This window comes from Podarcis tiliguerta (genome assembly GCF_965153285.1).
Source record: "Podarcis tiliguerta genome assembly, chromosome: 17".
Taxonomy (NCBI): domain Eukaryota; kingdom Metazoa; phylum Chordata; class Lepidosauria; order Squamata; family Lacertidae; genus Podarcis; species Podarcis tiliguerta.
The window spans coordinates 34,850,170-34,861,287 of record NC_139550.1 but is presented as its reverse complement, the minus strand read 5'-3'; the positions used below and the strand labels follow the sequence as shown (position 1 = coordinate 34,861,287).

The 11,118-nt window shown below is 47.9% G+C and overlaps 1 protein-coding gene across 3 annotated transcripts; it reads left to right on the top strand.

The window, feature by feature from the left end:
• Positions 1-1,982: 1,982 nt before the first annotated feature.
• ABT1 (activator of basal transcription 1) lies at positions 1,983-8,037 on the top strand. 3 transcript variants are annotated; one of them, XM_083420549.1, is made up of 4 exons: positions 1,983-2,094; positions 2,885-3,235; positions 4,386-4,561; positions 6,224-8,037. In XM_083420549.1, exons 1-4 carry the CDS (start codon positions 1,998-2,000, stop codon positions 6,560-6,562), a joined length of 963 nt encoding a protein of 320 aa, XP_083276675.1. In that variant the 5' UTR covers positions 1,983-1,997; the 3' UTR covers positions 6,563-8,037. The 3 variants fall into 3 exon arrangements, with proteins under 3 accessions (XP_083276675.1, XP_083276676.1, XP_083276677.1); XM_083420550.1 differs by having other exon boundaries at positions 2,035-2,124; XM_083420551.1 differs by lacking the exon at positions 1,983-2,094 and adding an exon at positions 2,123-2,281.
• Positions 8,038-11,118: the final 3,081 nt, after the last annotated feature.

Here is an 11,118-nt window from a genome sequence, read left to right as displayed (position 1 = left end):
TCTAAAGCCATTTGCAACCAGTCCATGCAGAAAGTAGGCACCCTATATATAGAAATGAGCAAACCAGTGATATTTAGGCAGCAGCCTAGCAGATGGGGCCCATTACTTACATCATAGGAGCCTACACAACACAAAACACTGTTGCTGTATGTAGGTTTTATTTTATTTGTTTTTTATCTTATGTTTTGGAAATGTGCATCCAGTGTTTTTTTCCTGTAATTTTTTGGGGGCCCCCAAGAGAGTGGGACCCTAAGCTATACCTTCTTTAGTTTATACGTAAATCTGGCACTGCCGCTGGGAGAGATCATCAGGGGGTTTGGGCTGGGTGTTCATCAGTATGTGGATGATACCCAGCTCTACCTCCCTTTCAAGTCAGAACCAGTGAAGGCAGTGAAGGTCCTGTGTGAGTGCCTGGAGGCGGTTGGAGGATGGATGGCGGCCAACAGATTGAGGTTGAATCCTGACAAGACAGAAGTACTGTTTTTGGGGGACAGGAGGCGGGCAGGTGTAGGGACTCCCTGGTCCTGAATGGGGTATCTGTGCCCCTGAAGGACCAGGTGCGCAGCCTGGGAGTCATTTTGGACTTGCAGCTGTCCATGGAGGCGCAGGTCAATTCTGTATCCAGGGCAGCTGTTTACCAGCTTCATCTGGTACACAGGCTGAGACCCTATCTGCCCGCAGACAGCCTCACCAGAATGGTGCATGCTCTAGTTATCTCTCACTTGGACTACTGCAATGCGCTCTACGTGGGGCTACTCCAGAATGCTGCAGCTAGACTGGTGACTGGGAGCGGCTGAGACCACATAACACCGGTCTTGAAAGACCTACATTGGCTCCCAGTATGTTTCCGGGCACAATTCAAAGTGTTGGTGCTGACCTTTAAACTAAGCCCCAAATTGCCTCGGCTCAGTATACCTGAAGGAGCTTCTCCACCCCCATCATCCAGCCTGGACACTGAGGTCCAGCTCCGAGGGCCTTCTGGCGGTTCCCTCACTGCGAGAAGCCAAGTTACAGGGAACCAGGCAGAGGGCCTTCTCGGTAGTGGCACCCGCCCTGTGGAACGCCATCCCATCAGATGTCAAAGAGAAGAACAACTACCAGACTTTTAGAAGACATCTGAAGTCTGCCCTGTTCAGGGAAGCTTTTAATGTTTAACAGATTATTGTATTTAAATATTTTGTTGGAAGCCGCCCAGAGTGGCTGGGGAAACCCAGTCAGATGGGCGGGGTAATTTATAAATATTATTATTATTATTATTATTATTATTATTATTATTATTATTATTATTACTGCATGGCACCTACGGCCCCGGCCCCCCACAGTCGCGGGGCCAAACTGGCACTCCTGGCCCTCACCCGTACCTTGTGACCTCAAAGCTCGCTTTTTAATTTATTTACTTTTATAAAAAAAGCCTATTAATTTTGCACATAGTTTAGGAAAAAAATAAGACGCAACAGGAGAGAAATGGTGAGCGGCATTTTGGTGGGCAGCGGATGGGAACAATGTAGGAGACCGGGCTGCCGTAGGCTTCGCAGAAGCGATGCAATAATAGGAGAGGAGCTGGAAATGAGCGCGGAGGGGGAGGCATTAAAAAATATCGGAGCAATTCTGCAAAAATCATGCCTTTCCCCCGTTTGCCACGTGTCCGCCGAGGATGCCGTTCAGGGCAGCTGCGCCCTGCTCGTGTGTACAGTGGGAAAAGGGGCTGCACTGGATTCCTCGACCCTGAAAATCAGAGAATCGGGTGCTTCGGCAGGAATTGCGGCATCTTGCATCACCGCTCGGAGGTGTTTGTTTCTAAAGCAGTTTTTTTAGCTGCTTTGTGCAAATAAAAGAAAAATAAAGAAGTAAATACATCAATAAAGATTCAATAATTATCTCTTTAGACGGGCTTAAAAAATCTTCTGGCTGAGTGGTGCCAAACAGAGGCGGCTTCTCCTTTTGCATGGAGTCGGAGTAGCTGCGCATGCGTGTCACTCTTCCCTTTTCCTATCTCTATGGGGTGGGGAGGCGGGGCTTGGACTTCTTTTGACCGCCTTCCTTTTGCGACAGCTGCCGTAAGTGAGCACCGGAAGTGTTCCGCGCAGATTGCCGGTGGGCGCCAAGCGTGAGAGTTCTTCGTGGGTACGGAAGGGAGCGAGTGGCGGGGACGGGACACGGGCGAGGCAGGAGAGTGGAGCGGAGGGGCATGGAGGTTTAAGGCTTAGACCTGCTTGGCACGGACACGTGTGTGAGCACGTGTGAAGGCGTGCACGCAACCTCATGCAGGGCAGCAGCACGTGTAAGCGCCCTTGATTGTTTCTGCCACACCCTTTGAGAACCACTGCCTTATGCTGTATTGTTAGCATTGTGTTCGGTCTACCAGGCCACAGTATAGCGCCCGAGAAGCAGACAGGACTGGGCAACACAGACTTACATCATCCTGCCCAGTAGTGGCTGCTGCCAGCCAGGGCTTATGGCAGGGGTCAGCAACCTTTTTCAGCCATGGGCTGGTCCCCCGTCCCTCAGACCTTGTGGTGGGCCAGACTATATTTTGGAAAGAAAAAAATATGAACGAATTCCTATGCCGCACAAATAACCCAGAGATGCATTTTAAATAAAAGGGCACATTCTACTCATTTAAAAACATGCTGATTCCTGGACCATCTGCGGGCCAGATTTAGAAGGCGATTGGGCTGCATCCAGCCCCCAGGCCATAGTTTGCCTACCCATGGCTTATGGGATAAGGAGCAATATAAATGTCAAGTGACAATAAATGTCATGCACTGAGACACTGAGGAATCCCCATGGGTGGCAGTGAGGGTCTGGGTGTTAACAAGAGGCATTCTCTCCCTTGCAGATTCCTGAGTGTTGTTATTTTTTGAAACGTCTCTTCTCCTTGCAGGAAGAACGCAACCTCCCAGCGCAACATTCCCTTCTTTCCCCGACGCCATCCAGTATAATAATAAGAGCAGTAAGAGCAACACTTGGATGGCTGATCAAGGTGTAGAGAAGTGTCAGGAGACACCAAGAGCTGAAGACTTGGTAATGGACACTGAAGAGGAAGAGGCAGTGAGTGACCAGAAGGAAGAAGGAAGTGAGGTTCAGCTGGATCTCTCCACTGAAGATGGTGCCAAAAAAGTTGTGCCAGGCATAATTTACCTTGGTCACATCCCTCCTCGCTTCCGGCCACGACACGTCCGTAACTTGCTTAGTGTGCATGGTGAAGTAGGACGTATTTTCCTGCAGCCTGAAGGTGAGCCTTCTTTGTGTGTATTGGGGAGCAGTGGGCAGGGGTGGGTGGGTCTGTTGGGATACTGCCAGGGAGACAAAGTCCATCATGACTCCACGTTGTCTCCGGACGTCCATCGATCTCCCACAGACACGCAGTACAGTGGTGCCCCGCAAGACGAATGCCTCGCAAGACGAAAAACCCGCTAGACGAAAGGGTTTTCCGTTTTGGAGGTGCTTCGCAAAATGAATTTGCTATGGGCTTGCTTCGCAAGACGAAAATGTCTTGCGAGTTGCTGCGATTTTTTTTCACTCCCCACCCCCTTTTTATAAGGCACTAAGCTGCTAATAGCCTTTTAGCAGCTAATCTGCTAATCCCTTAAGCCTTTAATAGCCGCTAATGGCCGCTAAACCGCTAATAGCACTAATCCGCTAATAGGGTTGCTTTGCAAGACGAAAAAACCGCTAGACGAAGAGACTCACGGAACGGATTCTTTTCGTCTTGCGAGGCACCACTGTATCAGCAATTAGCGACACGAGCTCCAGAAATAACTTGCCACATTCCAGAGCCGTGCACGCTCTATCAGCAGATAATGCACAGCGAAAGATGCACTCAGGAGAGCATTATTTACAAGTTTATTTCTGCGTTGATCAGAACAAAGAAAAACATGACTGCCTGCTTCAGAGTCTCTGGCAGAGAGAGAGAAAAACGAAAGCAAAGACACAACAGAAACATCCTCTGAAACAGGAAATACGCAGACTCTGACACAAAAAGCCTGCTCCCTTTTAAGGTGGAACGGAAATATCCTAACTGGGTCTGCCAGTCAGCTGAACAGGGTCAGGCAGAATAAATGCCATGGTGAAAGGCTACGAAGCAAAATACCATGCTGGGTGCAGGTGCCTTAGAACCGGTGTCAGCATCTGGTATGGGGAGCATATGAAGGACGTGGAGATTAGTGTAAAAGAAGCTGATTTCAGAGTGTTATTTGATTTATGATCTGTATGCCACCTTAATTAAAGTGTTGTGCAATTCTTACTTTTTCAAAGAATGTGAAAAAACTACAGTTGAGTGAAAAATCTAGAAGCCAGTGGATGTGTGGACCGAGGTTGCATTTAAAACTAGGCCGTTGTCACATTCTGCACAAACCTGTAACCCTCCTCTCTGTGTCCTGCAGAGCGATTTATACGAAAGAAAAAGAAGAAAGCAGGTAGCAATGCCAAGAACTTCACTGAAGGCTGGGTAGAATTCAGGGATAAGCGTGTGGCAAAGGTGGTAGCTGCCAGTTTGCACAATACGCCCATGGGTGTCCGCAAGAGGAGCCGATTCCATTATGACCTCTGGAATATGAAGGTAAGTCGGTGCTGAGGACTGCGCCAGTAAATAAGGATTACTCCCTTCGCATCTAGTTGATCTTGTGACTTAAACTCTCCGTTGAAGGAATGAGGTGTAAAGTGGCCAATAATAATAATAATAATAATAATAATAATAATAATAATAATAATTTTTATTTATACCCCACCCTCCCCAGCCAAGACGGGGCTCAGGGCGGCTAACAACCAATAATAAAAACAAGTTAATTAAAATACAACTTAAAAAACAAGATTAAGATACAACATTAAAACATTAAAATGCAGCCTCTTCACAGGAGGAGAAAGGAAAAAGGAAAGAGGGGGAGGGAATCAAATTGATTCTAAGCCAAAGGCCAGGCGGAACAACTCTGTCTTACAGGCCCTGCGGAAAGAAATCAGATCCCGCAGGGCCCTGATCTCATGAGGCAGAGCGTTCCACCAGGCCGGAGCCAGTGTTGAAAAGGCCCTGGCTCTGGTTGAGGCTAATCTGACTTGCTTAGGGCTTGGGACCTCTAGAGTGTTGCTATTTATGGGCCTTAAGGTCCTCCGTGGAGCATACCGAGAGAGGCGGTCCCATAGGTACAAGGGTTCTAGGCCGTGAAGGGCTTTAAAGGTCAAAACCAGCACCTTAAATCTGACATTGTACTCCACCTTTCTGAAGGTACCAGACTGAAGGAAGGAAGTCCTGAATTTGCAAAAGCCTCTCTCACATCCATCTATTCATTAATGTGGTGCAAAACAGCTTTACAAAACTATGCTTGGATGTTCTTGCTCCCAAAGCCCAGGGAGCTGGGGGAACAGGGATGGTCAAGTCCAGAGTTGACCCTCAAAGTAATATTTCACTTCCAAGGAGAAGAAACAATGAATCCATATGGGTATCTTTTCATATATGAACGGCGTCGCATTGGCAAATCAGCTACATTCTGGAATAGCAATGGGCTGCTGCCAAATGTGGGTCATGAGGGGATCCTTTTTGGGGAGTACAGTCATTTCTCTGCTCCCATTCCAGCTCCTTTTGATGATGTCAGATCAGCCAAGTACGAGTTCTCCATATCACTAAAATGTTTAATGCTGCATGATTATGGAGATTAACCAACTGAGCAGGGGTCCCTGGACTAATGTCTGGAGAACAGAGGTGCTTCTTGATCATTTGGACGTTGGCCATTCCTGGTTGCACGATTGTCAAATCTTTTAAGCCAACGTTGTTAATACAGTGGTATCTCGGGTTACAAACGCTTCAGGTTACAGACTCCGATAAGCCAGAAATATTACCTCGGGTTAAGAACTTTGCTTCAGGATGAGAACAGAAATTGTGCAGCGGCAGCAGGAGGCCCCATTAGCTAAAATGGTGCTTCAGGTTAAGAACAGACCTCCAGAACGAATTATGTTCTTAACCCGAGGTTCTTAACCACTGTAAAGGGAAGGAAAAGAGACCACAGGACTCTAAGCACTGTATAAAGTATCATTCTTAGACAGTGTTAAGAAGATGCTGTACCTCTGCTGTTGGAGGTGGCATGCTTTTAAATGCCTGTTGCTGGGAGTGGCCTGTGGAGGACATCCCTCTTGCATCTGGTTGGCCACAGTTAGAAGCAGAGTGCTGGACTCGGGCCTTTGGCCTGATCCTGCAGGGCCCTTCTTAAGTTTCCTTGTCTTTTGTCCCCAGTATCTGCACCGCTTCAAGTGGACTCACCTGAGCGAGCGACTGGCCTATGAGCGTCAGGTGCGGCAGCAGCGCATGCGGGCCGAAGTTTCACTGGCCAAGCGTGAGACTAATTTCTACCTGCAGAATGTAGAGAAGAGCAAGCGCTTTTCAGAAAAGGGCAATCGGGGAGGACAGGAGGAGAAGAGCTGGGGCTTTGTCCAGCGCCAGACTGAGGAGGAAATCCAGACCAGCAAAGGGAACAAGCGCCTGAAGAAGCAGTTGGCCCGGGCTGCTGAGATCCAGCAGAAATCCCAGTCAAACAGCTCTCTCCTATCCAAGATCTTCAATATCCAACAGTAGCGCTTGTCCTCTGGAATGTCAGATTTGCTGCTGACCCTGGTTTAGCTGCTGGCTGCTGGGTTTTTATAAGCCAAGCAGACTCAGTCTATTCTTGAACCTACCAAAGCAGGCAGGGGAAGTTCATTCTTTGTTGTCAGGTGCACAGCACGCTTTATACATACGCCGTGGTTGCAAAACTTGATCTTTCTGCTGTGCTCTTTTTAGGAAGCTGTCCAGCTTTGCCTGAGCAGCATTAAAGCTTTCCCCTGTTTGGCAAAGGTTTACTCTTTTGGTTGTTCTCTTGGCGGCTGAGATTGGCGCTGGCTGTCCCACCTTGCCCAGTCCTGAATCAAATTCAGAAGTTGATCCAGCGGAAGAGTGTGCTGTTCTAGATCGGATGCTGCTGTGGGGGAGGGGAGCTGAAACTAGCTGGAATCCAGCTGCTAACAGGAACCTTGATCTTCATTTAGAAATTGGGGGGTGGGGAGGGGGAGACAGACCAAGCACTGCCTTTGTGGACATTTCAGTTCTCTGCTGCTGATCATCCAAGCTGCTTTGGAATGAGATGCGCCAAATGGGGATTCTAAGTGTTTTGGTGACATTAAGGCGATAATACTGTTAAGTCAACATGCAGCTGATATTTGAAACAAACATCAGGGGCTAGAACAGCAATAATCACACAGACCCCATGAAAATGTTATTTTTCCAAAAAGTATTGAATTGGGTTTGGGATCAATCATTTTCATATATTGTCCAAAAATGTGGTCTGTTACTACTGGAATTATTTAATTTTTTCATTGTTTTTATTTTGCATTTCACAATGTTTCAACAATAGAAATTAAGCCTAAGCAGACTCCACCTACATTACGAATTATTTCCATTTTTAATGTGTGTGTGAGAGAGAAGGCAGGTACCAACTGATAAATAAAAAAATCATTTTGAAGCACTGGTTATGTCTGTTCCTTAACCACAGTGTGTGGACATCAAGTGGGAAGTGTTCTAAAGTAGTATCCGATTCCCTGTTTAGGTAAAAGAACAGTTGGATTATTGTAGCTCCGGTTTGAAATGCTCAGCATTTCTCTGGTAAGCCATACGCTATATGATACATACAGCTTCATTATGCAGGAAAAGCTTGAAACAGAATTAGAGTTTTGCAGGTCCACAAACTCAGTTGAGGAGTTGGAATTGTGTCTGGTACTGGGAGCCCAGAAATACCGATGAAAGCTTCTACGTTTCCATCCAAATGTCTTTTCTCTGTTGGGTATGATTGATGTGTTTTAGTTCTGCAATGTGGCTTCTGAATCTTCCCTCCAGAGGAGGAGGGAGACATGGGAAGGCATAGAAACAAGCTGGTATAACGATTAACTTTGAGTTTACATATGAAGCGAGATTCATTCTGGGCCTCTTCTGCCTCTAAGTGAAAGATGGAGAGGTTCCTGCTGTATTGATGTGAGAAGGCAGACATAAAAATAAAAGCAATTTGACAAGCTCTGAAAGACTTTAAGAATTCCTCCTCCCCTCACCCCACCCTTTCCCTTCAAAACTGACCTATTTGTATCCCATTCATGTCCTAAATTTATGATTTAACCTCTCTGTCTTTATCGCCAGTCAGGATTCAGGCCCCATCACGGTATCTGAAACTGCTTTGGTTGCATTGATGATCTCCGGCAGGCTATGGAAAGAGGTGAAACCTGCCTCCTGGTTCTGCTGGATTTCTCAGTAGCCTTTGATACAGACCATGGTATGCTTCTGGACCACCTAGAGGAGTTGGGAGCTGGGGACATAGTTATCCAGTGGTTCTTATCCCTCCTAGGCTGTGTCCAGAAAGTGGTGTTGGAGGGGGGACAAGTGTTCAGACCTATGGGAAGTCACTTGTGGGGTGCCTCAGGGCTCTGCCCCCCCCCCCCATTTTTTAAGATCTATATGAAGCCTCTTGAGACAGGTCATCAGGGGGTTTGGGGTAGGTGTTCACCAGTATGTGGATGATACCCAGCTCTACCTCTTCTTAAACTGGAACCAGTGAAGGTGGTGAATGTCCTGTGTGTCTGGAGGTGGTTGGAAGATGGGTGCTGGTTAATGGATTGAGGCAGAGTCCTGACAAGACAAAAGTATTGTTTTGGGGGGCAGGTATGAGGAATCCCTGGTCATGAATGGGGTACTGGTGCCCCAGAAGGACCAGGTGCGCAGCCTGGGAGTCATTTTGGACTCACAGTTGTCCATGGAAGTACAAGTCAATTCTGTGTCCAGGGTGGCTGTCTACCAGCTCCATTTTTAGTATGCCAGCTGAGACCCTATTTATCTCAAAGTGGTTTACAAAAAGATAAAAAGAACATCGAGAAAATTTGCTGCATTTCCATTTTGCCCAGACAAATAGAAAGGCTTGTGGTTGGTTTGCATCATAGAACCAGGGGGTCATCTATTCTAGCCCAACCCCCTACAACGAAGATTTCCAAACTCTGCGCTGCAACACATCAGTGTCGGCTGCAGTTTGTAGGTGTGCTGCGCAAACACTCCCCACACTCCTCCAAGGGCTGGGAAAGGGTTAGTTTAACCTCTGGTTTGCTAGTAAAGCTAAATTACTGTGTTGCCAAATGATGCATGTCTAAAAAGTGTGTCACTAACATGAAAAGTTTGGAAAGCTGCCCTACAATGTAGAAATCTCTACACACAGTCCCCCATCCAATTTGAAACTGTACTGGACCTTGCTTAGCTTTGCAAATGTGTTAGCAGTTTTATAGCTGCACCACTAGGCATCATTTTCATTTTTTTAATTATTCTATTTCTTATCGGCCCTTGACCACAAAGCCCCAGGTTGGGTTTTATAGCAATTTAAAAATACTGTACAATCATACCTCGGGTTGAATGTGCTTCGGGATGAGCGCGTTCGAGTTGCGCTCCGCAGCAACTAGGAAGTAACAGAGCGCGTCACTTCCAGGTTTCGCCGCTTGCGCTCAAAATGACATCACGCGCATGCGCAGAAGCAGCAAAAAGCGACGCATGCGTGCACAGACATGCCGTCGCTAGTTACGTTTGCTTCTAGATGCGAACGGAGCTCCGGAACGGATCCCGTTTGCATCTAGAGGTACCACTGTATTAAAACAAAACAGTCAAAAAGAACAGGGTAAATCCTAAAACATGTCTCGGGGGTCAAAGGCCATGTAGAGATGCATCTTCAGCAACTCCAAAGCAAACTCTTAACAGCCCCTTACTGAGGCCCGTTTTGTGGGCCAGAACCTCATTGCAGCACGCAGAGGCCAACATGCTGCAGGATGCATTTCACGAGCATTTCCTTTCCATCCAAAAGGCTGCTTTGGGGACAAAGATGTGCTTTTGGCTGCATTGCAATGGCAAGGGATTACCACAAGGGGGAGGCAGAGTATGCACAAACTATACCAGAGGAAGGGACTCTTTTCAAGTCGGAGGGCCACATTCTCTCTTGGGCAACCTCCTTGGGGCCGAATGCTGGTGGTGGGCAGAGAAACAAAACTGGCATTTATTTTTGTGTATCAAGCTGCATTCCAGCCAGGTGAATGCGCTCAGGGGAGGCAGCAGCAGGGAACGTGTGCTGCAGACTCCCCAGAGGGCATTGGTAGAGCTTGCGATTGGTTGGTCCCCCTTGAATGCTCTGGAAGGGGCAGCCTGAGGACTTGCCCTGGAATCACACAACTTGAGCAGCTCCTTAGGCCTTCAGTTTTAGCAGCAGGTCTTAGAGGCCCCTCTAAATAAAGCTCCTGTTACTGAAATATCAGTTCCTAACCCAGAAACGTTGCTCTCACTCCTGCTATGCAAAGCAGCAAACCCATTTTTCCGAGTGCGGGTCCTTACCCAGACCAAACTGCCCTGTCCCAATAGAAGAGAGAAATAGCAGCAAGCCTTACAGGAACCCCAGGGTGTACAAAAAAATATTACGGGAGGGTGGAATCTCGAAAGGGAAAACCCAGAAGCAGCTCAATATGGATTGACTTGAGCAAAGGAAGGGGGGGAATGGAGCACTGCAGAAAATGCTGGTGGCCGGAACCCTGAAGAGGAGCACTCTGCACAGCGCATTTTGCAGCAGGCTACCTTTGTATGCACCAGGGGTCAGCAACCTAAGGCCCATGGGCCAGAAGCAGCCCACAGAGGCTGTTTAATTGCCCCATGAGCCGAGCCGCCCGGCGAGTCCCTGCAAGCTGCGTTAAACCAGTGCAGTGCAGAGCGGGGACACTCTTCTGCGACTCAGGAAATAACTTCTGCACATGACCAGACGCCGGAAATTGCATCTGTGCATGTCCATGGCTACAGAAATCGCTTCTGTGCAGGCACAATTTTTGGCGTCTGGGCATGCGCAGAAGTGATTTTTGGCGCAACAGACACGCGCAGTGACCCAGCCCATGCCCAGTAAGCCTTGCTGAGCTCTGGTATGCAGTTTTACCTTGTTAAGTCGAACGCTTTGCTAGTCGAACGTTTTGGCTCCCGAACGCCGCAAACCCAGGAGTGTTCCAGTTTGCAAACGTTCTTTGGAACCCGAACGTCCGACACGGCTTCCAATTGGCTGCAGGAAGCTCCCTGCAGCCAATCGGAAGCCGCGCCTTGGTTTC